The 27,642-nt window shown below is 50.2% G+C and overlaps 2 protein-coding genes across 6 annotated transcripts; one reads left to right on the plus strand and one right to left on the minus strand.

Moving 5' to 3' along the window:
• Positions 1–4,819: 4,819 nt before the first annotated feature.
• LOC118473064 (ATP synthase protein MI25-like) lies at positions 4,820–5,368 on the minus strand. Its single transcript, XM_035961500.1, has one exon. It carries the CDS (start codon positions 5,366–5,368, stop codon positions 4,820–4,822), a length of 549 nt encoding a protein of 182 aa, XP_035817393.1.
• Positions 5,369–7,229: 1,861 nt separating this feature from the next.
• On the plus strand, positions 7,230–18,012 carry LOC100273777 (putative DUF231 domain containing family protein). 5 transcript variants are annotated; one of them, XM_035964986.1, is made up of 5 exons: positions 7,236–7,840; positions 15,309–15,429; positions 16,462–16,628; positions 17,123–17,372; positions 17,461–18,012. In XM_035964986.1, exons 3-5 carry the CDS (start codon positions 16,480–16,482, stop codon positions 17,746–17,748), a joined length of 687 nt encoding a protein of 228 aa, XP_035820879.1. In that variant the 5' UTR covers positions 7,236–7,840; positions 15,309–15,429; positions 16,462–16,479; the 3' UTR covers positions 17,749–18,012. The 5 variants fall into 5 exon arrangements, with proteins under 5 accessions (XP_008667935.1, XP_035820879.1, NP_001141652.2 ...); XM_008669713.4 differs by lacking the exon at positions 15,309–15,429 and having other exon boundaries at positions 7,230–7,840; positions 16,491–16,628; NM_001148180.3 differs by lacking the exon at positions 15,309–15,429 and having other exon boundaries at positions 7,242–7,836; positions 17,461–17,987.
• Positions 18,013–27,642: the final 9,630 nt, after the last annotated feature.

Raw genomic sequence — 27,642 nt, forward strand, 5'->3', positions numbered from 1 at the left:
TATCACTTCCTCAGGGGACATTAGTTTATATCTAGGATCCCCACGAATTAATTGTACTTGAGTAGGATTGCGAAAAACAAAGGATCTTAGAATAACCTTGACCATTTCATGGTCATCCCATTTGGTGCTCCCGAGGTTGCGCACTTGGTTCACCATTGTCTTGAGCCGATTATACATCGCTTGCGGCTCTTCTCCTTTGTTGAGGATGAATCGACCGAGCTCCCCCTCGACCATCTCGCGCTTGGTGATCTTGGTTACCTCGTCCTCTTTGTGCGCCGTTTTGAGGATGTCCCAAATTTCTTTGGCACTCTTTAACCCTTGAACCTTGTTATACTCCTCTCGACACAAGGAGGTGAGGAGTATAGACATGGCTTGGGAGTTAAAGTGCCTAATTTGGGTCACCTCGTCCGAGTCATAGTCTTTGTCCCCGACTTGAGGTACCTGCACTCCAAATTCAACAATGTCCTATATGCTTTCGTGGAGTGAGGTTAGATGATGCCTCATTTTATCACTCCACATACAATAATCATCACCATAAAAATATGGTGGTTTGCATAGGGGAACGGAAAGTAATGGAGCGTGTTTTGAAATACGGGGATAGTGAAGAGGCATCTTACTATACTTCTTACGCTCATGGCGCTTAGAAGCGACGGATGACTCAGAGCTTGATGTGGAGGGTGATGAAGAGTCGGTCTCGTAGTAGACGACATTTTTCATCTTCTTCTTCTTGTCACCTTTCCGATGCGGCTTGATGGAGGAAGAGGATTCCTCCTTGTTTTTGTTGCCGGACTCCCTTGAGAGAGTCCTCCCCGAGCTTGCGGACTTGTCGTCGGTCATAATCTCCCTCTTGGCATGTTCTCTCGACATCACTTCGAGTTGATAGACTCTAATGAAGCATCGGGCTCCGATACCAATTGAAAGTCACCTAGAGGGGGGGGTGAATAGGCGTAATCTGAAATTTACAACGTTAAACACACACTACAAGCCAGGGTTAGCGTTAGAACTAAAATCAAGTCTGGGAGAGAGGGGGAAAACAAATCAAATGGGAATCAAGCGAATGAACACAGTGATTTGTTTTACCGAGGTTTGGTTCCAAAGAACCTAGTCTTCGTTGAGGAGGTCACAAAGACCGGGTCTATTTCAACCCTTTCCCTCTATCAAACGGTCACCTAGACCGAGTGAGCCTTCTTCCTTAATCTCACGGGTCACTAAGACCCCACAAGGACCACCACACACTTGGTGTCTCTTGCCTCGCTTACAAAACACTTGAGAATAAGAATGGGAAAAGAAGAAAGGCAATCCAAGCAACAAGAACTCAAATGGACACAAAAATCTCTCTCACACAAGCCACTAAGTGTTTGGAGTGAATTTGGGACTCGGAGAGGATTTGATATTTTGTATTGTGTCTTGGAGTAAATGCTAGAGCTCTTGTATTGAATGTGATCTTCAGAAAACTTGGATGCTTGAAGTTGTGGTGGTTGGGGGTATTTATAGCCCCCAACCACTTGGGTAGCCGTTGGGGAGGCTGCTGGAGATGGGCGCACCGGACAGTCCAGTGCGCCACCGGACAGGCACTGTGCATTGTCCGGTGCCCCGCCACATCACCCAACTGTTAGGGTTCGGAGCCGAGTCGACCGTTGGGGGTTTGTCTTCTTGCGGCACCGGACAGTCTGGTGCCCTCTGACTTCTGGCACTGCCCTGTAGCTCACTGTAGCACTTTGTAGAGTCGACCGTTGCGCGCAAATAGTTGTTGCCAGCTAGCTCACCGGACAGTCCGGTGAATTATAGCGGAGCGCGCCTTTGATTTCCCAAGAGTGGCTGGTTGAGACTTGTACGGTCCTGGTGCACCGGACAGTCCGGTGCACTAGTCCACAGCACACTCAAGTCATTTTGCTCCTATAAAATTGTCCCTAACTCGAATCTTTTATTGGTTTGTGTTGAACCTTATGCACCTGTAATACATGAATTCTAGACATACTAGTTAGTCCATGTGCTTGTGTTGACGATCAACCACCAAAATTATTTATAGGAAAAGGTTAACCCTATTTCCCTTTCAGGATCACCATGGCCACTTAGCAGGTTTCCATACCAAGGCTCAATACAATCAAGTCCGTAGCGTCTACCGATTTCGCCATATCCCCATTTTACTTTTCTTTGAAACCAGGATTCCTTGTCAAGATGAATATTCTCTAATGCCAGAGGATATCCCTTTGATCCGTTTACTATATAACATAAACATACCAATAACGAAGCGGTATTGCTTTGATAATTCAAAATTGGGCAAAGGTTTTTTACCAAGAAATCGATATTCAAAATCATTCCATTCGGGATTCTTTGCTTTCTTAAAGCGTCTTAAAACATTTTCTTTAGTGAAAAGAAATCGAAATTCTTTCGAAATCTAATGATTAGAAGAGCGTCGGATAATAAGGATCCACACAAAAAGAGTTGCATAGCTTAGTAACATCATACTGACATGCATCATTAATCACTGAGATTGTAGAGCAGGTACTAGTATTATGGAAGAAGAATCTACTTCAATCGATATGCCCTTTGGCACGGTCATACATAACATAGAAATCACACGTGGAAGCGGTGGGCAATTAGCTAGAGCAGCAGGTGCTGTAACGAAACTGATTGCAAAAGAGGGTAAATTGGCCACTTTAAGATTACCATCTGGGGAGGTCCTCTTTGACAAAACAAATAAGAAGAAAAATGATTCTTACTTCGATACAAGAAGAATTGACACAAGAAAAAGGCAAAAAAGCCTTTTTCTTGTGCCCAATAGAGGATTAAGTCCGAAGAGGAAGGTTTGGATCTTTAAATCTTATGTCGTGAGGGATGTGACCTATGTTAGGTCCAGCTGAGACACAAATCCTAGCCTATCTGAGACGTAGAATGAAGGGCTCTTCAGAAGGCGCCACCCAAGTCTCCTTTGAGACTTCGGAGTCAGGAATGATTTTTCTAAGGAAGGTGGATTTTATTCGTTCCGCAGCACGCGCAAGATCTTTGGTCTTCCCCCGGAACCGATGAAAAAGTGGGTCACTTCTTATGGACTCGATCAGAATGATTCTTCTCTATCTATAGCGGTAAGATTATATCTTGAGCGGTTATGTATCTAGGACCTTTGACGCAAATTGATGCATCTCTAACTCCATAGAGATTACTTCTCAATACAATTTCTTTCAAATTTAGTAAAATTTCTTGTATGGATTCTTCAATACCTACTATTGTGGAATATTCATGTGGCACATTCCCAAATTTTGCGCTCTGTCAAAAGCTAGGTCAATGGTGCCTTTGCTCGTATCATGAAGTGCGAGCCATAGGGAAGGAGTGAGATGACTTTCCAAAAAATTCATAGACTTCGTCTGAAGGAGGAATAATGAAAGTTCGGGAAAAAGAAAAAATTACCCAAGAGTTTCATTAATTTTATTTTAATCGGTACTGCAGTATCTCTTTGGTTAGGTATTGGAGCAACATTACCCATTGATAAATTCTTAACTCTAGGTCTTTTTTAGTTTCCGGGCCAGGATCGAGAAGTGGAAGTCATAAAAAATGATCTTCGCACCCAAAAGGTAGCTTATCAAGCTGGTACTAAGCCGCTTTGCCATCTCTTCATCTTCATCTGCAAATAATTCTCGATGTGAAAACACAGAGACAAAGGCCTGATCTTTGAATAGGAAAAAGAAATCGAGCTAGGAAATCCACGGAAGGGAAGATAGCCACCTCGAATCCTGAGACCTATTAGACTCACAAACCTTCCACTAGACTAGGAAATATCTCAAAAGATCCTCGGCATGGTTCCTTGCGGCAGGGTTGATACGGTTTCTTGGTATGGTTGGTAAAACTGACGGATAAAGACTAGGTTTTGTGTTGAACACATAGCACGATGGGCCTTGTGAACAAAAAGATCACAATAAACATTTGGTAAAAGTTCTGTCTTGGCTTGGCATAGTTACGAGGTTCCCGTTCTATTTAACTAACACTAACTGAAGCTAACCGGAAGCTTTCTTCTCATGCGACTCTTGGATGAAGTAGTTGTTTATTTAAAAGCAAGGAAAGATAGCAGTTAAGGAATATCGAATCGGGTTGCTCGGGGAACATGATCTTAATGATCAAAGAAGTGATTCAAAGAAAAGTGTCGGTGATGTAATGGTACTCCGCGCCATGGCTCTGGTACTTAGGAATGATTGGGTTGTCCCTTCACTCAGAAGATAGGGTTGTTTCTTGCTTTGGTTGAATCAACCCTTTACTCGGGCTAGCCTCCTTCCTATTGATTCCCTTCTTCTATAGACAGACCCCCGGCTAGGGCAACAATGTTTTAAAGAAATACGAACAGTTTGGTTTTTAGTGAGCCCGCTTCTTATTCTTAGTGATAGGTTTCTAAAGTATCTATCACTATGTGCCCCTCCCCGGAGAAAAACAAATAGGCTCGGGCAATTATCAGCTTAGGGACAGCAAGCGGATAGTAGATCTGGCTCCATCCCTTGAATCCGCTGTAACTGATAGAATCTTGTACGAGAGACCCGCAAATAAATAGGGAAACCCGCTTAAAACGCTTTTTAAGTAGAAGCTGAGCCATTACCTGGTAGCATATCTCCCCACAAGGACTCCCCCCAAAGCAAAGCTAAACTCGTTCTTTAATTCAATACCTAGAGACCCGAAAGCTCTTGTCCAAGTTGAGGCGCAGTAGGAGGGATTTCTGTCACCATTATTTATGGACCACGTAAACATACTTTTTTAGTTTAGATTCTTATGCTGGACCTGCATCCCTTTTCTAATTTCTCTCATTAAAATATTCCAAAATTAAGAATGGGTTTAGTTACTTAAATTCAAAAAGTGAATCAAAGAATTCGTTTCTTAGGACAATAAAGCCTTCTCGAAGTAGGTCTCTGGGTTCTAATAAGAAGGCCTCTCGAATTTGTTCTACGGTAGAAGCTTCTACCAAAGTTGTAGACCCGGATACAAATCTTTCACTCACTGAAAAGTGAAAACCTGTGACTATATCGTCCTGAAGACGGATGCGACGGGAAGAAGTGGCATTTAGAAGTGTTGCTGACTTGAGATTTAGGTTTTGGCATAACAAAGCTTGCACTGTCTTTTCGCACTTAGGCGCACAGCGTGCCGCTGATAATGATTCTACTACATTTATGGTGCTGCAAATTCGCAAGCTGATCCGTAGATTAAGTAATCGTTGTTGTTCATTGGATTCCTCCAGAATGACTTCGTTAGGATTGAAGAATTGCTGCAATGATTCCTGAATAGACTCAATTCTCCCGTCGAGAGTTTCTTTGAAAGTCTTACCTAAACTCTTTCGACTTAATATGAGAAAGCCTATAAAACAACGAGCGCCCAGAAGAGCAAAGCTCATTTTCAAAACTGGGTCAAGCGGCGCATTAAAAAGGGTTGTCCCGTTAAAAGGACGCTTACTTTGCGAACGAAGTTCAGAATCAACAAGGGTTCACTGTGGACAATTTCGAAATCAGACCAAGCGTCTTAATACATATGCAAAAAATTCATTATTGGCCCACCATTGATTACAAGATTTAGCTTTTATGAATCGCTATTGTCCGGCACCAATCCTTCTTCTTGATCCCAACTTACTAAGAGTTTTTCGATCGTCATCCAACCAGTAACATGTGATGACCGAATCGACTGCTTGTGAAGAGTTGGAAGTCAAGCTAGGGGATATTCTCTCTCAACCTATTCTTGGGACATTGGCCGGGCAAGGTCTCTGGTTCAAGTCCAGGATGGCCCAACTGCGCTAGGGAAAAGAATAGAAGAAGCATCTGACTCTTTCATGCATACTCCACTTGGCTCGGGGGGATATAGCTCAGTTGGTAGAGCTCCGCTCTTGCAATTGGGTCGTGCACTTGACGGAAGGAAGCAGAGGCCCTAGCTCCCTTCCTATGCGGGAAGCGAGGGAGACGGGTTCATCCCCCTAAGGGGAGGGTTCCGTATACCAAGCGGTACTGTACGAGCGGAGCGACCATTAAGCGACCGTAGGGAGATTAATGCGAGCGGACAACAACGAATGCCTTTGTGAAATCTAGTTGTAGTAAAGTAAAGTAAAGTATAGAGATTTGAACGTTGATGTTTTCCCAAAAGTCTTCGTAGACCTCTTTACGATGAAAAATCTTTTTGTGTAATTCTAAATGTGAAGCAAGTCTCCGTATCTTATTGGTGAAACTGAATACTTGAAATTCAACATAACCCTTGTTTTCTTGTTTTTCTTCTTTAACCATAAATCAACATTTTTTTTCTACCTCCTTTCTTTTTCATGTATTTTTCTGATCAGGAAAAAAAATTTATGTCAGTTATTTTTAAGTTATTCTAATCACGTACACATAAAATTTTGCAATTATTCATCTACTGCTGGAATCTGGAATTTGGATTTATTTTATCGATGCAAATTGGATTTGGATAGAAGGGTGCGTTCTTTTATTTTAGATAGAAGAAACATTTCTTCTCTCTAAAATAAAAGAATTTTGCTGATTTATTTATTGCTATATCTAATTTATAGAATTGATATACCATTTAATTGATATCATTAAGCAAAATGAAACACAACATATGCATCTATCTTTGGGCTCGAGAATTTCACGGGATAGAGATACAGTATAAGAAATAGGCTATTAAGTAACTCTAAATGAATTGTGGATACATCTGTATTCTCAACATACTGAAACGACTGCCGTTATTCGTATCAAACCAATAGCGATTCATAAAAGCTAAATCTTGTAATCAATGGTGGGCCAATAATGAATTTTTTTGCATATGTATTAAGACGCTTGGTCTGATTTCGAAATTGTCCAGAGTTTTTTATGTTGTTTTTATTGCAAAATGATGGATCTCCTTCCGCACCTTGAAGATTGAGCAGTGCTGAATTCGTCTAATTTGATGCCAAGGGGCTGATCAATGCTGGATTGGTGTTCATCCATGGATCCAGAGAGGAGAATGTTGGAATAGTTGGTTTGGTGTCCTGTGACTATGAGCACGGTAGTGCTTCAGCTGCAATCTATAGACTGCTGCACTGGATTGTCCGTTTTGGATTAAGTCAACTGTTTGGATTGCTGTAACTTTAATACACAGATAGAAGCGTAAGAGAGTCTTGCCAGGGAGATTTGCTCTATGCCACTTGCAAATTGCAAAGCTCAGAAACCCAAACCAGCAAGGGTACGAGGTACCCAAATGCCAAGTTAGATCCAGACTCCAGAGGGAAGGCCGGAAGGGGGACTGGGGGAGGGAAAAGAATAACTGAGGAAGCGGGCGGTGCCTGCCTGGGTGCGCGTCGTCGCCAGACGCGGGCGCAATGCCGCGCCTCCGCCTCCCTCTGGTCCTCCTCCTCCCCATAGCCCTCACCATCATCCTCCTCATCCTGTTCCCATTTTCCCCAAGCCCGCGCTCGCCCCCGCCTCAGCCACTCCCCTGCGGCGCCGCGCTCTCCGATGCGGCGGACGGCCGGTGGGTGCCGACCCCATCGCCCGCACCGCCGCCACTATATTCTCCGTCCTGCCCCTTCCACCGCAATGCCTGGAACTGCCTCCGCAACGGCAGGCCCCAGCTCGCGGCGCTCTCCTGGGCGCCCGCCCGCTGCGGCGGCGCCGTCGTGCCGAGGGTCGACGCCGCGGGGTTCCTGGCCGCTGCCAGGGGGCGACGGATTGGGCTCGTGGGGGACTCGCTGTCTGAGAACCTCGTTGTCGCGCTCCTCTGCGCGCTCCGCTCGGCGGACGACGGCGCCCGCAAGTGGAAGCGGCGTGGCGCGTGGCGCGGAGGCTACTTCCCCAAGGAGGACGTCGTCGTCGCTTACCACCGTGCCGTCCTGCTCGCCAAATACACGTCAGTGAGTGCTCTATGCTGCTGCTTTCCTGGTTTGTTTAGTTTTTAACATAGTTATTATAGGAGCAGTCTTTCTAGTACTCTGAGATTACCATGAATGGTACCTAGTATTAAGTTGCATGCACCAACCAATTCAACCCAAAAGCTTAAGCTGATAGGAGAAGGTGGACAATTCACTTATATTATATTCTAACACCCCCCTCACGTCGAGCCTCTTTTTGGTCTCTGACGTGGATATAGGAGCGAGCAACAATTATTTTATTTAATTGTGCTAACCAGGATTCGAACTCGAGACCACTGGCTCCGATACCATATCTGATTGTATTCCAAGAGGGTGAACTGGAGTACATATATATGCGCATAGGAGGCATGCAAGCCTACCATAAATGACGCAATCACATCCACAAATCAAGGCCTAATTACATCATGCTAACACTCCCCCGCAGTCTAATCTGGAGCATCGCTAACAGTTAGGCTGGACCGAAACTCCTGGAACACAGAAGTAGGAAGACCCTTGGTGAAGATGTCGGCGTACTGAGATGTCGTAGGGACATGGAGAACTCGAACGTGACCGAGGGCGACCTTCTCTCGAACGAAGTGGAGATCGATCTCAACATGTTTTGTCCGCTGATGCTGCACAGGGTTGCTAGAGAGATATACAGCACTAATGTTGTCACAGTAGACCAAAGTAGCACGACGGGGAGGGTGCTGAAGCTCGAGAAGCAACTGTCGTAGCCACGTCGCGTCAGCGACACCGTTTGCAACAGCGCGGTACTCGGCCTCGGCGCTGGACCGTGAGACCGTGTGCTGTCGCTTGGAGGACCATGAAATCAGGTTGTCTCCAAGGAATACTGCATGGCCTGAAGTCGACCGTCGAGTGTCGGGACATCCAGCCCAGTCGGCATCCGTGTAGACGACCAGCTCCGACGGGGGAGAACGACACATAGTCAAACCAAAATTCGTGGTGCCTTGAAGATATCTCAGAATGTGTTTAAGAGCAGCAAGGTGAGGCTCCCTCGGATCATGCATATAGAGGCAAATCTGCTGAACTGCAAAAGCAATGTCAGGACGTGTAAAGGTCAGGTACTGAAGGGCTCCTGCCAGACTGCGGTACTGAGTAGCATCATCAACAGGAGGTCCATCTGCAGATAGTTTGGAGTGGAGATCAACAGGCGTGCTACAAGGTTTGCACGCACTCATCCCGGCGCGCTCCAAAATATCCTGAGTGTACTGCCGCTGAGAAAGAAACAGGCCATGTGTTGAGCGTGTGACAGAGATGCCCAAGAAATGGTGAAGCTGACCCATGTCTGTCATTGCAAACTCATGCTGGAGAGCCCCAATAACATGACGAAGAAAACCGGCAGAGGAGGCAGTGAGGACGATGTCGTCCACGTAGAGCAACAAATAAGCAGTGTCTGACCCTCGACGACAAATAAACAAAGAACTGTCCGACTTGGTTTCAATAAACCCAATGGAGGAGAGATATGAGGCGAACCTGTGGTGCCATGCACGAGGAGCCTGCTTCAGTCCATACAGAGATTTGTTTAGCCGACAAACCAAATCGGAGCGAGAGGAGTCCACAAATCCGGAAGGCTGCACACAGTACACTGTCTCGGTGAGGGTGCCATGTAGGAATGCATTTTTCACATCTAACTGATGGATGGGCCAGTCCTGAGAGAGAGCCAGAGAGAGAACAACGCGAACTGTCGCTGGCTTGACAACCGGGCTGAATGTCTCATCATAATCAAGACCAGGTCGTTGTGTAAACCCCCGAAGAACCCAACGAGCCTTGTAGCGATCGAGAGATCCATCTGCATGAAGTTTGTGCCGGAAAATCCACTTGCCAGTAACCAGATTGACGCCACGAGGACGTGGTACCAAACTCCAGGTGTCATTAGCCATGAGGGCATCATATTCAGCTTGCATAGCTGAGCGCCAATTTGGATCCGCAAGGGCATCCCGAACGGAGCGAGGCAATGGCGACATTGGCACAGCGTGGAGGTTGAGACGATCCACAGGCTGTGTAATGCCGGATTTGCCACGGGTGCGCATGGAGTGCTCATTGACGACGGGGGCGATGGAGATCGGCCTGGTGAAGACCGTGCGCCCGGTGGCCGTGGCGCTGCTGGCAACGACCTGTGCAGGGGGCACAGGGGCAGCAGCACCGGCCGGGGGCACAGGGGGTGCGCTGTGGGGGGCAGCGCTGGTGGATGGCCCGACGAGGGTGGGCGCCCCATGCCCAGCACGCGGCTGTGGGGACCGCGGGGCAGCGCTCGGTGGCGAGCGAGGGGGCGCGGGAGCCTCAGCCGCCCTGTCATCAGTACCTGCACGGGCAAACGGTGCTCCAGGAAGAGGAGCTGTGAGATCACTATCATCAAGAAGAAAATCCAAGGTCGAGGATTCGAGGGGTGAGGTAGACATGTTGGCGAAAGGAAAGGAGGATTCGTCAAAAACAACATGTCTAGAGGTGAGAATGCGATTGGACTCTAGCTCGAGACACCGATAACCTTTGTGCTCGGAGGAGTAGCCGAGGAAGACGCATAGAGATGAACGAGGAGCGAGTTTATGGGCTGCAGTGGAGGACATGTTTGGGTAACAAGCACAACCAAAAACTTTGAGGTGTGCATAGGAAGGTGTAGTGGTGTGAAGGTGGAAGAAGGGGGTGGAGGAGGCGAGGGTTTTGGTGGGGAGCCGGTTGACAAGGTATGTGGCAGTGTGGAGTGCCTCAACCCAGTAGACCGGAGGAAGACTCGCCTGAAATAAGAGTGAGCGCAAGATGTTATTAATGGTACGAAGAGAGCGCTCAGCTTTGCCATTTTGCTGGGATGTGTAAGGGCACGACATGCGTAGGGCAACACCGTTGGAAAGAAAGAACGTGCGGGCCGAGGAATTATCAAATTCACGGCCATTGTCGCACTGGACGCTTTTGATGGTGGTGCCAAACTGCGTGCGGACATAAGCAAAAAAAATGAGAGAGAGTAGCAAACGTGTCGGATTTTAGGCGAAGCGGAAAAGTCCAAATGTAGTGAGAGCAATCATCTAAAATGACAAGATAATATTTGTAGCCCGACACACTCACAATAGGAGATGTCCAAAGATCACAATGTATTAAATCGAAATTATTTGTAGTTCGAGAATTTGAGGAACCAAAAGGGAGTCTAGTGTGTCGACCGAGCTGACACGCATGACATAAATGGTGACTATCATCTTTATTACATGAGATGGCTTTGGAGCGAATGAGTTTGGACAAAACTTCATGCCCAAGATGCCCAAGACGACGGTGCCATAGCGAGGTGGGTGCAGCAAGGAATGCGGAGGTGCTGGTGGCTGGAGGAAAAAACGGGTAGAGGTCGCCAGAGCTATTGCACCTGGCGATCACGTTCCTGGTTTCCAAATCCTTCACAGAAAGACCAAACGGATCAAATTCGATGGCGCAATTATTGTCGGTTGTAAAACGACGAATGGAAATCAAGTTCTTAATTATGTGAGGTGAGACTAAGACATTGTTAAGGACGAGATTGCGATGCGGAAAAGAAAAGGTATGTGATCCGATGGCAGTGACAGGAAGTAAAGCACCATTGCCCACAATGATAGAGGAAGGTGTGGAGTATGTGGGCGAGGATAGGGTGGAAATTTTACCAGCATCGGCAGTCATATGCGAGCCGGCACCAGAGTCGGCGTACCACTCCGATGGTGCCGGGGGGGTGAGCGTCATGGTGTTGAAGTTCTGCACTAGGGAGTCTTGGTTCCATGCACCTCCATGTGTGGGATTCCAGGGGGCAATCGGCTGCTGGTATGGCCCCCCCTGAAACATCGGCGTCGAGGGTGTACCTCCTCCACCGTAGACGTACGGGTGGCCGGGGCCATTGCTGTAGAGGTGGCCGCCGGGGGCACCACCGAAGGGTGCCCCGTACTGGGGAACAGCGGCGAAGGCCGGCAGTGCTGGCGGTGGACGCCCGTAGGGCCACATCTGGAGTGTGCCGGCCCATGGGTGAGCGAAGGAGGGTTGCACGACACCCTGACCGCCGTGGCCGTGCGTAGCTGGGGCGCCATGGCCGCCTGTAGGAGGACCGTGGCCACCTTGGCCAGCGCCAGGATGGCTGCCCTGCCCGCGGCCACCCTTGCCGCGACGACGGCTGTTGCGTTGGCCTCCTGGCTGGCCGGGTTGACCGGCGCGCGATGGAGCAGAGGCCTGCACATGGCGGCCCTGGCCACCAGTGGGCGTCATGGGCGACGAGGCGATGAGGGCCGCAGGCGGGGACGGTGGGAGGGCGTCGACGTCGACCTCCTCAAGGAGCAGGTGCGTGCGGGCCTCGGCGAACGTTGGAAATGGACGCTGCATCTTCAAAATAGACACCATGTGACGGAATTTACCACTGAGTCCGCGTAGGAGGGTAAGCACCATCTGGCGATCACCGATGGGATCACCGAATTCGGCGAGAGACGCAGCCATGGTCTCCAACTTGCGGCAAAAGTCGGTGATCGTCATGGAGTCTTGGCGGAGGTTGCGGAACTGTGTTTCCAGGAGAAGGGCACGAGACTCCTTCTGGCCGAGGAATTCGTCCTCAAGGTAGCACCACGCCTCGCGTGCGGGGCGCGGGCGGATCATGAGAGACTGCTGGAGGTCACCGGAGACCGTGGAGAAAATCCATGAAAAGACGACGCAATCCGTCTGGACCCAAACAGGGCGATCGGGATGTGTCGCGTCGTCGAGGACGTGCGGGGTAAGAGCGTACTTGCCGAGCACGGTGAGGAACATGCCGCGCCATTTGGTGTAGGTGTTGGTAGCCTTGTCGAGGATGATGGGGATCAGCGCCTTGACGTTGACGACGGCGGTGGCCTGTGCCCAGATAGCCTCATGGGCAGCTTCGAAGTTGTTGAGGGCTGCAGCGCGGAGGCGGGCCGCTTCGGTACGGCGCTCGGCCTCGGCGCGGGCTTCGGCTGCAGTCGCGTCGTCATCGTCCGCCATTGGAGCGGTCGAGTGCTGGTGCACACACGCCTGCGCGCTCGGGTGAGGACGCGCCCGCGCGAACGACGAAGGCCGGCGGTGGACGGGCGTGTGAACGACGAAGGCCGACGGTGGAAGACACGCGCCCGGGTGAGGACGCGCCCGCGCGTACGGGACGAGGCGGCGGTGGAAGACAGGCGCCCGCGCGGTCGGCCCGGGACGGCGGCGGAGGTCACGCGCCCGCGTGTACGGCACGGGACGACGGCGGAAGTCCTGCGCGCGATGGGCGGCGGAAATCCTGCGCGCGAACAGCGGAGGCAGGAACGGATCGGCGGCCGCTCCCGTTGCCGAGGGCAGGTACGGGGCAGGCGATCGGTTCGGCAGCGCAGGCGATGAGATCGGCGACACACCCGGCGACGTGAGGTCAGCGACGGTGGTGGCGATCGGATCGGCGGCGGGCGCTGGTGAAGGTTGCGGAAGCAGAGCGGATCGGAACCGCGATAGATACCATATTAAGTTGCATGCACCAACCAATTCAACCCAAAAGCTTAAGCTGATAGGAGGAGGTGGACAATTCACTTATATTATATTCTAACACCTAGATAAGAGGTGTTAGCATTCTGTCATTAATGCATTACCTTGGAGCAGAGAGCGCAGTTGCGAATTTGTGAGCAAGGAAGCCAGACATAAAAAAATACAAGTTTATTTGTCTACTACGTTTGCAGTAGTTGTAGTTTTCTACATTGCAGCAGCAGTTATATTTGAGATGAGATGTTTCAGTTGCTTGGTTTGTTTAGGATACAGACATGCAACCGAGAAGAGTTCTTAGAAATTGGAGCAACTATTGAAACGTTTAAAACTGTAAGACCGCAATGCAGTGCCATTACATGAGGCAGAGGGTATAATCTGAGTCATGTGGTGAATTCTATAAAAACAATCTTCAAGGAAGATGCAACAAACACATATTGCATTCACATACACGACTAGAAAACATAAAAATGGCACACATATTTTACAATTCAAATTGTTAATGTTTTTTAAAAAGGGCTAATTGTTGATGATCGGTAAACCATCATTCTATTTCTAGATGTATAGGAAAAATACTTCAGAAGTTGTGCTGCTGCAACACAGTTACACTAAAACAATTATTTCATCACACATTAGTCAGCCTGTGTTTTCAACTTCCTCACCATAATTAAACTGTTCTGATCCATACACATGCAAAAAAACTGTTTTATCTTTTTGTTTTTTTCCTTGAACGACGCAAGAAAGTTATGTGTCATTTCATTAAGAAGAGAGGATACAAGGAGAAACCAGTGGCCAAGTCCCACAGATATCTAGTTAAAGATGCACCACTTAGAATAGAGACTCAACCTTGACCAAACAGACCTTGATCTAGATGTCAAGGTTAAGCGACCAATGCGACCTGATGAGTAGTTAGTGGAGAGCTGTTGCACCAGCCAATGACCACAAGCTACTTTCGTTTGCCACTGCCTGTAATACTACCAAAATACCCCTATAAGGTCTAGCACCCTCAAACACACAAGCATTGTGATGTTTCCATACCTCCCAAGACACAAGGATAATGAGTGAATTATGCTCTTTCTTGCTTTCCATAGGAACACTTTTGACCCATTTTTAGGAACACTCAGCTGGAGAAACAAGTGGCAGCAATGTTGAGGAGCAAGGGCAGCCAGATCCAATTTTTGAATGATAAACAACCATACTGTCTTGTAAAAAAGACATAGGAGACTAGAATGTGTTGAATTGTCTCATCTTCTTTGCCACAAAGGGGACAAGCACTTGGATCTGGCAGCCCTCTTTTAGCCAAACGATCTGAAGTCCGCAACCTATTCTTGATGTCAACCAGAAAAAGAACATGCAGCGGAACTGAGCCCATGATTTTCAGACACATTTTCATTGCTCAAACTTGTTGGAACCGAGAAAATATGCATTGTAAGCCGGCTTACTCTCCTGCCATCAAGAGCTTGGGAGACTGTCCTCTGTGTAACTGCTTATTTAGAGATTATGTTGATCAGGTTTGGAGCAAGCTCTGCCACTATTTTTCCTTGTGACCAGTGATCAATCCAGAACCTGCTATCGATGTCTCCTGCCAAACAAGGCTTGACCATTACATGGCCATCAATTGGTAAACCAGCCCATGGCCAATCAACCTCCGTTTTCTGTAACTAGAACCAACTTATGCGCAAAGCCCATCCCATGATCTCAAAGTTTGTTATGCCTAAGCCACCATACTGGAGGGGTCGCTCAACATTCTCCCAAGAGACAAGAAATTACAATAACAATAACAAAATCTTTTAGTCCCAACAAGTTGGGGTAGGTTAGCGTTAAAACACAACGGAAGTCACAAGTCAAGGTTCAGGTACGTGAATAGCTCTTTTTCATGCACTCCTACTCAAGACTAAATCTTTTGGTATATTTCATCCTTACAAGTCTCCTTTTACTCTTCCTATGTTAACTTCGGCCTTCCTCTGCTTCTCTTCCTATTACTATCGTGCCTTAGGATCATTAGGTAAATAGGGATGGAGAGAAGCTTTCCAACCTAGGAGGCTGTCAACCACCTTGTCATTGAGAGGCTGGAGCTCACTTTTAGTGGGTTTGCGAACTGTTAGGTGAAGGCCAAGGTATGGTAGGTGAATTTTTTATCTGACAAGGTATAATTTCAGAGATGACAGCTAGCTCATCACCAGACTATCCAATAGGAGTTATCAACTTTTTTGCATATTAGTATTCAACCCGGAAGCATGACCAAAGACCTTAAGCTCCTTGATGAGACAAAGGTCGGTTCTTGTTGGATGGATGAACAGCGCTACATCATCCCAACGCTAAAATATTATTGAAATCCATTGCAAGTAGATGCATTTAGGGATGATTCAGAATTAAAATTAATTACAAAGTACACTTTGGACTAGAATTGATAGAAGAAATGCCATTGCTAAATGATAAAACATTATTGTTAATCTCTTCTGATGCACATCGCATACAAATCACAATCAGAACCTTCACTGCACGTCTCTGTATTTATGAGGGTGGCACATGATTTTTATCGTGGGTACTAAATACTAATGGTGCTTAGAGGACCTCAATAAGGAACTGGCAGAAATTGAATGGGGGCCTAGGCCCCTGATCAGCTTAGCATAGGTCCACGGTCCACCCCTGACATGCGGGTGTGATGGCAGGAGTTGGTAGTATTTCAGTGGGAGTTGGAATGATGCTAAGTAAAAATCTGGATCAGTTGACTTGTGGTTATCTGTTCTGGAAGATCTTTTCTTGATTTCAGGTAATTTTGATGTCTAAGGGACTAAGCTCCTATGATAGTGCTGTTCCCTTGAAGAAAATAGGATGATATGTGGCAAATATTGTTGTATGTTGCATGGTTAAGTTGTGTGTATTGTTATCAAACGTGAGTAATTATGCCGTTTCTTGCTTCTTCATTGTACATCTCTATGTATGTAAAGCAGCATGTTTAAGTGCACTTTGTTTAGGATTAGATGTACTGGAACATCCCAAGGAGGCAAAGGACATTTCTTATTTGCCACATAAAGTTCATATTTGTTAAACATGCGGCGCTTAATACATTTCTATTTCTTGCACCTGTGTTTGTTAGAATAACAGGGTTGCATTTTTCTTGTACTTTGCATAACAAAATCATGAAGCTTACTTGGTGGTGACTAATGATAAAAAGGTGGCTTCCTGTGGAGAATTCAGAAGTTAGGAAGGATGGAATAAAAGGAACATACAGAGTGGATGTTGACATTCCTGCTAATGATTGGATAAACGTCACCAAGTTCTATGATGTTCTAATTTTCAACACTGGACACTGGTGAGTTTGTTTTCCCCAACTTAAGTATTCTTACTAGTAAAGTCAAAATACCATTTCTTGCTTAGGTGCTGTTTGGTTCAGACCTTGTTAAGGGAATGGTAATGAGATCTCTTACCGGCGATAATAGTTACTAGTTATAATTAGATTGGATAGTAGTATATAGTATTACTAGAAAAAGCTCAACCGAACAGAAGTATCGGTATCCATTACCCTATGTAATCTATTTACGTTACATTTCGGCGAACCAAACACCACCTTAGTTGGAGGCAATGAGATTGTTCAAATGTTTCTTACAGTAGTACGGTTCCAGCTCTCAGCTTCATATTGATGTCATGCTCATTCATAAAAGGGTCTTTCTTGAACAAGAACAGCCTTCAGTTATTTTCAATTGTTACTGTAAATTTTCTTGATGAATATGTTGGTCATGAATATACTAATTTGTCATTATTGTTCCAGTTGTAACGCTTTACACATTTCTGATTTCTCCATATCAGGTGGGATAGATATAAATTCCCAAAAGACACTCCCCTTGTTTTCTACAAAGGGGGAAAGCCGATTGAACCTCCACTTGACATGCACAACGGACTGAAAGTAGTCCTGAAAAGTATTGCTTCTTACATCGAAAGGGAGGTTCCTAGGAAAACACTGAAGCTGTGGCGCACGCAGTCACCTAGGCACTTCTATGGAGGTGAGTGGGATCACAATGGCAGCTGTGTATCTGATAGACGTCTTGAAGAGCATGAGGTGTGGTTCTGACGATCAAACTGTTTCAATTCAGGTTATGCATTTCAAAGCTGTGAATTGTTTATTCCTCTTCACAAATCTTGTGCAGCTCAATTCTTGGTTTGATCCCCAGTTTGGGGGAGTGAACAAAGAAGCGAGAACCGTGAATTTAGCAATTCAGGAAGCCCTGGCTGGCACGGAAATCCAGTTGCTCAACCTCACTTACATGAGCGAGTTCCGTGCTGACGCCCATCCAGCTATCTGGCTCGGCAAGAAGGACGCGGTGGCTGTCTATGGACAGGACTGCATGCATTGGTGCCTGCCTGGCGTGCCGGACACTTGGGTCGACATCTTGGCTGCACAGATCATGCATCACTTCAAGCAGGAGAAAGGCTGATCACAATTTCTTTAAATCTGTAGTTTTGCGATAACTACAGCAACTGTGCTAGAACTTTTTAGATTTGTATTTTAGGGATAACATAACAAACATTAAATAGTTTTGCAAATATTCATTAGGTTAGGTCTCCCATAATGCTATAGTGATGCACAAAACTAATGGGCACCACACCGAACATCGGAACATCCCAGTGCTGGAGTTTTCAAATAAGGTCCTCTTTAAATCTGTAGTGTTTAAATAAGGGTTTGGTAGAGTTTCTCTTAATTCTGATTCACCAAACTACCAAAGCATGTTCTTGCCCTGCTATAAGTTTTACAGGCATGAATTAGTGTCACATAAAAGCATGTTCTTGCCCTGCTATAAGTTTTGCAGGCATGAACTAGTGTCACTTGCCATAGGCTGTATGCATGTTATGTTGTGCATGGCCTTTAATATCCTTACAAGCACATAATGTGGAGTTCTTACCATATACATATTTATTTCATGTTGCATACTCTTTTAGTCCAAGAATAAATCAACTTCTATAATTATCCTAAGTAAAACTACATTATGTTTGATAGAATCTACAAAAAAAATATTTATAACATCAAATTAATATTAATATCACTATATACAATTAAATATATTTTTATAATATGTTTTTTTTGTCGATGTTAAACTTTTCTATAAAATTTGTTAAACTTACCGGCGTTTGACTTTAGCTGATTCTAAGAGCTAAGAGCTGGTTTGTTTTGGGATAGAGGTATGTTATATGGATTTGGCCAAGATTAGGTAAGTTCGAATTCAGATTTTTTTTACTATTTAAAACATTGATATTTACTTTGTTTTTAAATTGGTAGAGGCATTGTATTTTCGAAGGGAGACAAAATTGGTTACAATATTTTTTTGTTTTATATCGACAAGCTCACATGTTTACTGAGCATTTGGTTGTGTGGGATAAGTCCGTCTCATCGATTGCGCATATAGTTGTACAAAACATTGTTTGCATTGTAAACTACACTATCTATAAAATAAAGTTTGAAATAGGAAGGGTGAGTTATAGAATGAGTAAGTTGCTAGAGACAGACTAATGATCTATGAATAGACCCCGCAAGGATCACCACAATTAGGTGTCTCTTGCTAACTTTACAAATCACTTAAGAGTTTAGAAGGAGATGAAGAAATCACAACTAAGCAACAATAGCAACAAATGAAACATGAAACACAAATCTCACTCTCTCAAGCCACTAATCACTATTGATCACTTGTTTTAATTGTGGGACTTGGAGAGGATTGGAAGCTTTGAATGTGTCTTTGGAATGAATTCTTTGCTCTTGTATTGGAGAGTGGAAAGCTTGGATGCATTGAATGGAGGTGGTTGAGAAGTATTTATAGCCCCAACCACAATTCTAGTCGTTGGCTGAGCTTTCTGTCGACGGGCGCACCGGACACTGCACTGTTCATTGTCTGGTGTCTGCCACGTCAGTCGATCGTTGGGATTTGGAGCAGTTGACCATTGAATTCGCCTGACCTTGTGACGCACCGGACAGTTCGATGCAACATGACATCACTGACTGTTTCTGACCTTCTGACGCTTCAGACTGCGGTGGCAGTCGACCGTTGCTCGTGGGCTCACCGGACAGTTTGGTGCACACTGGACAGTCCGATGAATTTTAGCCTCGAAGCTCTGTGTTTTTTTAAGAGCGGCCAGTTCGTTTGGCGCTCCAGCCTGGACACCGGACAGTCCGGTGCACCGCAGGCTGGTGCAATCCTGTCGGGGACCATAATTAGGGGTACCCCCAAGACTCCTAATCTCAGCTGGTAACCCCCATCAGCACAAAGCTGCAAAGGCCTGATGGGTGCGATTAAGTCAAGGCTCAGTCCACTCAAGGACACGATCTCGCCTCGCACGAGCCCAGCCTCGGGCAAGGGCAGCCGACCCCGGAGGATCTACGTCTCGCCCGAGGGCCCCCTCAAGCAGCAGACACACCTTCGGCTCGCCCGAGGCCCGGTCTTCGCCAAGAAGCAACCTTGGCCAAATCGCCACGACGACCGACCGTATCGCAGGAGCATTTAATGCAAAGATGGCCTGACACCTTATCCTGACGCGCGCCCTTCAGTCGACAGAGCCGAAGTGACCGCAGTCACTTCGCCACTCCACTGACCGGCCTGACAAGAAGACAGCGCCGCCTGCGCCGCTCCGACTGCTGTGCCACTCGACAGAGTGAGGCTGACAGCAGCCAAGTCCGGCTTCGAGCGCCATAGGAAGCTCCGCCTCGCTCGATCCCAGGGCTCGGACTCGGTCCCGGAAGACAACGAACTCCGCCTCGCCCGACCCCAGGGCTCGGACTCGGCCTCGGCACCGGAAGACGACGAACTCTGCCTCGCCCGACCCTAAGGCTCGGACTCGGCCTCGACCCCGGAAGACGACGAGCTCCGCCTCGCCCGACCCCAGGGCTCAGATTCGACCTCGACCTCGGAAGACAGACTCGACCTCGACCTCGGAGGAGCCTCCGCCTCGCCCTACCCAGGGCTCGGACCGACCACGTCACAGGAGGGGCCATCATTACCCTACCCCTAGCTAGCTCTGGCTACGGGGAACAAGACCGGCGTCCCATCTGGCTCGCCCCGGTAAAACAAATAATGATGGCGCTCCGCATGCTCCATGACGACGGCGGCTCTCAGCCCCGTTACGGAAGCAAGGAGACGTCAGCAAGGACTCGACAGCCCCGACAGCTGTCCTTCCGCAAGGCTCCAGCGCTCCTCCGACGACCACGACGTCACACGAACAGGGTGCAAAAACCTCTCCGGCTGCCACGACGGCATGTACTTAGGGCACTAGCTCCTTTCTGCTAGACACGTTAGCACGCTGCTACATCTCCCATTGTACACCTAGACCCTCTCCTTACACCTATAAAAGGAAGGTCTAGGGCCCTCTTATAGAGGGTTGGCCGCGCGGGGGGAGGACGGGACGACGCGCGCGTAAGCCTCTCGCTCCCTCCCATGCGGACGCTTGTAACCCCCTACTGCAAGCGCACCCGACCTGGGCGCGGGACAAACACGAAGGCCACGAGTTTCCCCTTTTACGCATGTCTCCCTCTAGCTTTACCCCCTTCGTGCTCCGTCTCGCGCCGACCCATCTGGGCTGGGGCACGCGGCGACAATTTACTCGTCGATCCAGGGACCCCCCGGGGTCGAAACGCCGACAGTTGGCGCGCCAGGTAGGTGCCTGCTGCGTGTTGACAAACAACTTCCCGTCAAGATCTAGATGGGCAGTCTCCAGCAACCTTTCCAGCCCGGGACGATGCTCCGTTTCGGGAGTCTTGAGTTCATGTCCCTCGACGGCAGCTAAGACATGATACTCCTTCCCTCGTCGCGCGACAGCAACAATGGCGGCCGACAATCCGCCCGCCGGCGGCGGAATCGACGACGTCTTCCCCACGTGGCGGAAGAACAACATTCGGGTTTGTCCCGTCGCCTCCCCCGCCGACGGAGGAGAATGCGGGGCAACCAAGGCCAAGCAGGAGGCGGCACCTCATCGGCTGTCGAGCGAGTCGACGACGTCGGCGCCCCAACGGGGGACACGTCGGGCATCGACTTCACGTCTGAGACGAAGACGAGCGCCGTCTCCCCGCAACACGCCAACTCCTAGCGGACGAACGACGCCAGCACGCTCGCAAAAGACTTGTTCGGCGTCACCCTCGTACCTGAGACGACGGTGCAGTCTGCCCCCGACGTGACTTCGTCACCGCCCGTCGACCAAGAGGTACCGACCGATTCCCATCTCGTGCCTTTTGGATTCAGCCTCGACCCACCAAGCGACTTCGCTTCGGTGGACGCTTTCATAGAGGCGAGTCCAAACCCTCTGAGGTACGGTATGCGGTCACCCTGGGACCGGCTGACAGCCGTCTCGACCTACGGGCCCTCGGGTTGCGAGGAAGATGATGAGCCCGACTTTTGTTGGGATTTCTCCGGACTTGGTAACCCCAGTGCCATGCGGGACTTCATGACCGCATGCGACTACTGCCTCTCCGATTGTTCCGACGGTAGCCGCAGCTTCGGCGACGAGGACTGCGGCCCAAGTCGTGAATGTTTCCACGTCGATCTAGGGGGTCCCGGCGAAGGCAACCATCTTGGTATACCGGAGAACGGTGATCCCCCTAGGCCTGCGCCTCGCGTTGACATCCTTCGGGAGCTAGCCGTGATCCCAGTCCTTGCGGGGGGTCAGGACTCACAGCTCGAGCAAATCCACGAGATGCAGGCCAGGCTCGACGAGGGAGCAGGAACACTTGAGCCGTTCCGCCGGGACATCGGGCAGGAATGGGCAGGCCAACCTCCGGCCGGAGAAGCGCGTCATCTACCCCAGGGCATCCAGCACCGCATCGCCGATGATGTCAGGGCAAGGCCGCCACCGGCTTTCAGTGGGGTCGGCCAGAACCTGGCTGCAGCGGCAATACTTCTCCGCGCGATGCCGGAGCCATCAACCACCGAGGGGCGGCGTATCCAGGGAGAGCTCAAGAATCTCCTGGAGGATGCCGCGATCCGACGGGCCGAAAGCTCTGCCTCCCGAAGGCAGGGGTACCCCTCGGAACATCGCGCCACGACTTCCCGATTCATGCAGGAAGCCTCGGTCCACACCGGGCGCACACGCAACACAGCGCCTGCGGCCCCGGGTCGCCTTGGCAACAAGCACCATCACCGCAACCGTCGAGCCCACCTCGACGAGAAGGTGCGTCGAGGCTACCACCCCAGGCGTGAGGGACGCTACGACAGTGGGGAGGATCAGAGTCCCTCGCCCGAACCACCCGGTCCGTAGGCTTTCAGCCGGGCCATACGACGGGCGCCGTTCCCAACCCGGTTTCTAACCCCGACTACTATCACAAAGTACTCGGGGGAGACGAGGCCGGAACTGTGGCTCGCGTACTACCAGCTGGCCTGCCACCTGGGTGGAACGGACGATGACAACCTCATCATCCGCAACCTCCCCCTGTTCCTCTCCGACACCGCTCGAGCCTGGCTGGAGCACCTGCCTCCGGGGCAGATCTCCAACTGGGACGACCTGGTCCAAGCCTTCGCCGACAACTTCCAGGGCACGTACGTGCGCCCTGGGAACTCCTGGGATCTCCGAAGTTGCTGCCAGCAGCCGGGAGAGTCTCTCCGGGACTACATCAGGCGATTCTCGAAGCAGCGCACTGAGCTTCCCAACGTCACCGACTCGGATGTCATCGGCGCGTTCCTCGCCGGCACCACCTGCCGCGACCTGGTGAGCAAGCTGGGTCGCAAGACCCCCACCAGGGCGAGCGAGCTGATGGACATCGCCACCAAGTTCGCTTCTGGCCAGGAGGCGGTTGAGGCCATCTTCCGGAAGGATAAGCAACCCCAGGGCCGCCAGCCGGAAGATGTCCCCGAGGCGTCCACTCAGCGCGACACCAAGAAAAAAGGCAAGAAGAAGTCGCGAGCGAAACGCGACGCCGCCAACGCGGACCTTGTCGCCGCCGCTGAGTACAAGAACCCTCGGAAACCTCCCGGAGGCGCCAATCTCTTCGACAAGATGCTCAAGGAGCCATGCCCCTATCATCAGGGGCCCGTCAAGCACACCCTTGAGGAGTGCGCCATGCTTCGGCGCCACTTTCACAAGGCCGGGCCACCTGCGGAGGGTGGCAGGGCCCGTGACGACGATAAGAAGGAAGGTCACAAGGCAGGGGAGTTCCCTGAGGTCCACGACTGCTTCATGATCTACGGTGGGCAAGTGGCGAACGCCTCGGCTCGGCACCGCAAGCAAGAGCGTCGGGAGGTCTGCTCGGTAAAGGTGGCGGCGCCAGTCTACCTAGTCTGGTCCGACAAGCCCATCACCTTCGACCAGGGCGACCACCCCGACCGCGTGCCGAGTCCGGGGAAATACCCGCTCGTTGTCGACCCCGTCATCGGCAACGTCAGGCTCACCAAGGTCCTCATGGATGGAGGCAACAGCCTCAACATCATCTACGCCGAGACCCTTGGGCTCCTGTGGATCGATCTGTCCTCGGTCCGGGTGGGCGCGGCGCCTTTCCACGGGATCATCCCCAGGAAACGCATCCAACCCCTCGGACAACTCGATCTACCCGTCTGCTTCGGGACTCCCTCCAACTTCCGAAGCGAAACCCTCACGTTCGAAGTGCTCGGGTTCCGAGGAACCTACCACGCAGTGTTGGGGAGGCCATGCTACGCCAAGTTCATGGCCGTCCCCAACTACACCTACCTCAAGCTCAAGATGTCGGGCCCCAACGGGGTCATCACCGTCGGCCCCACGTACCGACACGCATACAAATGCGACGTGGAGTGCGTGGAGTACGCCGAGGCCCTCGCCAAATCCGAGGCCCTCATCACCGACCTGGAGAGCCTCTCCAAGGAGGCGCCAGACGTGAAGCACCATGCCGGCAACTTCGAGCCAGTGGAGACGGTTAAGTCCGTCCCTCTCGACCCCAGCAACGACGCCTCCAAGCAGATCCGGATCGGCTCCGAGCTCGATCCCAAATAGGAAGCAGTGCTCGTCGACTTTCTCCGCGCAAACGCCGACGTTTTTGCGTGGAGTCCCTCGGACATGCCCGGCATACCGAGGGATGTCGCCGAGCACTCGCTGGATATCCGAGCTGGGGCCCGACCCGTGAAGCAGCCTCTGCGCCGATTCGACGAGGGAAAGCGCAGAGCCATAGGCGAGGAGATCCACAAGCTAATGGCGGCAGGGTTCATCAAAGAGGTATTCCATCCCGAATGGCTTGCCAACCCTGTGCTTGTGAGAAAGAAAGGAGGGAAATGGCGGATGTGTGTAGACTACACTGGTCTAAACAAAGCATGTCCAAAAGTTCCCTACCCTCTGCCTCGCATCGATCAAATCGTGGATTCCACTGCTGGGTGCGAAACCCTATCTTTCCTCGATGCCTACTCAGGGTATCACCAAATCAGGATGAAAGAGTCCGACCAACTCGCGACTTCTTTCATCACACCTTTTAGCATGTACTGCTACGTTACCATGCCGTTTGGTTTGAGGAATGCGGGTGCGACATACCAAAGGTGCATGAACCACGTGTTCGGCGAACACATTGGTCGAACGGTCGAGGCCTACGTCGATGACATCGTAGTCAAGACGAGGAAAGCCTCTGACCTCCTTTTCGACCTTGAAATGACATTCCGGTGTCTCAAGGCGAAAGGCGTAAAGCTCAATCCCGAGAAGTGCGTCTTCGGGGTCCCCCGAGGCATGCTCTTGGGGTTCATCGTCTCCGAGCGGGGCATCGAGGCCAACCCGGAGAAAATCGCGGTCATTACCAACATGGGGCCCATCAAGGACTTGAAAGGCGTACAGAGGGTCACGGGATGCCTTGCGGCTCTGAGTCGTTTCATCTCGCGCCTCGGCGAAAGAGGTCTGCCTCTGTACCGCCTCTTAAGAAAGGCCGAGTGCTTCACTTGGACCCCTGAGGCCGAGGAAGCCCTCGGGAACCTGAAGGCGCTCCTCACGAACGCGCCCATCTTGGTGCCCCCCGCAGCCGGAGAAGCCCTCTTGATCTACGTCGCCGCTACCACTCAGGTGGTCAGCGCCGCGATCGTGGTTGAGAGACGAGAAGAGGGGCATGCCGCATGCATTGCCCGTCCAGAGGCCAGTCTACTTCATCAGTGAGGTACTGTCCGAGACCAAGATCCGCTACCCACAAATTCAGAAGCTGCTGTACGCGGTGATCCTGACGCCGCGGAAGTTGCGACACTACTTCGAGTCTCATCCGGTAACTGTGGTGTCATCCTTCCCCCTGGGGGAGATCATCCAGTGCCGAGAAGCCTCGGGTAGGATTGCAAAGTGGGCAGTGGAAATCATGGGCGAGACAATCTCGTTCGCCCCTCGGAAGGCCATCAAGTCCCAAGTCTTGGCGGACTTTGTGGCTGAATGGGTCGATACTCAGCTCCCAACAGCTTCGATCCAACCGGAACTCTGGACCATGTTTTTCATCGGGTCGCTGATGAAGACAGGGGCAGGCGCGGGCCTGCTCTTCATCTCGCCCCTCGGGAAGCACCTACGCTACGTGCTACGCCTCCACTTCCCAGCGTCCAACAATATGGCTGAGTACGAGGCTCTGGTCAACGGGTTGCGCATCGCCATCGAGCTAAGGGTCCGAAGCCTCAACGCTCGCGGTGACTCGCAGCTCGTCATCGACCAAGTCATGAAGAACTCCCACTGCCGCGACCCGAAGATGGAAGCCTACTGCGATGAGATTCGACGCCTGGAAGACAAGTTCTACGGGCTCGAGCTCAACCACATCGCCCAATGATACAACGAAACTGCGGACGAGCTGGCTAAGATAGCCTCGGGGCGGACAACGGTTCCCCCGGACGTCTTCTCCCGAGACATGCATCAACCCTCCGTCAAGACCGACGACGCGCCCGAGCCCGAGGCACCCTCGGCTCAACCCGAGGCACCCTCGGCTCAACCCGAGGCACCCTCGGCCCCCGAGGGTGAGGCACTGCACGTCGAGAAGGAGCGGAGCGGGGTCACGCTGATAGTCGCCTAGAGGGGGTGAATAGGGCGAAACTGAAATTTACAAATATAAACACAACTACAAGCCGGGTTAGCGTTAGAAATATAAACGAGTCCGCGAGAGAGGGTGCAAAACAAATCGCAAGCAAATAAGAGTGTGACACGCGGATTTGTTTTACCGAGGTTCGGTTCTTGCAAACCTACTCCCCGTTGAGGAGGCCACAAAGGCCGGGTCTCTTTCAACCCTTCCCTCTCTCAAACGGTCCCTCGGACCGAGTGAGCTTCTCTTCTCAAATCAAAGCCGGGAACAAAACTTCCCCGCAAGGGCCACCACACAATTGGTGCCTCTTGCCTTGATTACAATTGAGTGTTGATCACAAGAGCAAGTGAGAAGGAAAAGAAGCAATCCAAGCGCAAGAGCTCAAAAGAACACGACAAATCTCTCTTGCTAATCACTAAAGACTTGTGTGGAGTTGGAGAGGATTTGATCTCTTCGGGTGTGTCTAGAATTGAATGCCTAGCTCTTGTAAGTGGTTGAGAGGTGGAAAACTTGGATGCAATGAATGGTGGGGTGGTTGGGGTATTTATAGCCCCAACCACCAAACATGACCGTTGGTGGAGGCCGTCTGTTCGATGGCGCACCGGACAGTCCGGTGCACACCGGACAGTCCGGTGCCCCAACCACGTCACCAGTGCCGTTGGAAATTGACCGTTGGAGTTCTGACTTCTGGGCCCGCCTTGATGTCCGGTGGCACACCGGACATGCACTGTTCACTGTCCGGTGCGCCGGCATGGGCGACTCTAACTTCTGCGCGCGCTGCGTGCGCATTAAATGCCGTCGCAGGTAGCCGTTGGCGCGAAGTAGCCGTTGCTCCGAGGATGCACCGGACAGTCCGGTGTACACCGGACAGTCCGGTGATTTTTAGCGGAGCAGTTGAAGTAAAAACCCGAGGCTGGCGAGTTCCGGAGGCCGCCCTTCCTTGGAGCACCGGACAGTCCGGTGAATTATAGCGGAGTTGCCTCTGGAAATTCCCGAAGGTGGCGAGTTTGTGTTGAAGTCCTCTGGTGCACCGGACATGTCCGGTGGTGCACCGGACACTGTCCGGTGTACACCAGACAGTCCGGTGCCCCCAGACCAGAGGTGCCTTCGGTTGCCTTTAGCTCTCTATTTGAACCCAACTTTGGTCTTTTTAATTGGCTTGATGTGAACCTTTTGCACCTGTATAACTTATACACTAGAACAAACTAGTTAGTCCAATTATTTGTGTTGGGCAATTCAACCACCAAAATTATATAGGAACTAGGTGTAAGCCTAATTCCCTTTCAATCTCCCCCTTTTTGGTGATTGATGCCAACACAAACCAAAGCAAATATAGAAGTGCATAATTGAACTAGTTTGTATGATGTAAGTGTAA

Source organism: Zea mays, chromosome 1, assembly GCF_902167145.1.
Source record: "Zea mays cultivar B73 chromosome 1, Zm-B73-REFERENCE-NAM-5.0, whole genome shotgun sequence".
Lineage (NCBI taxonomy): Eukaryota > Viridiplantae > Streptophyta > Magnoliopsida > Poales > Poaceae > Zea > Zea mays.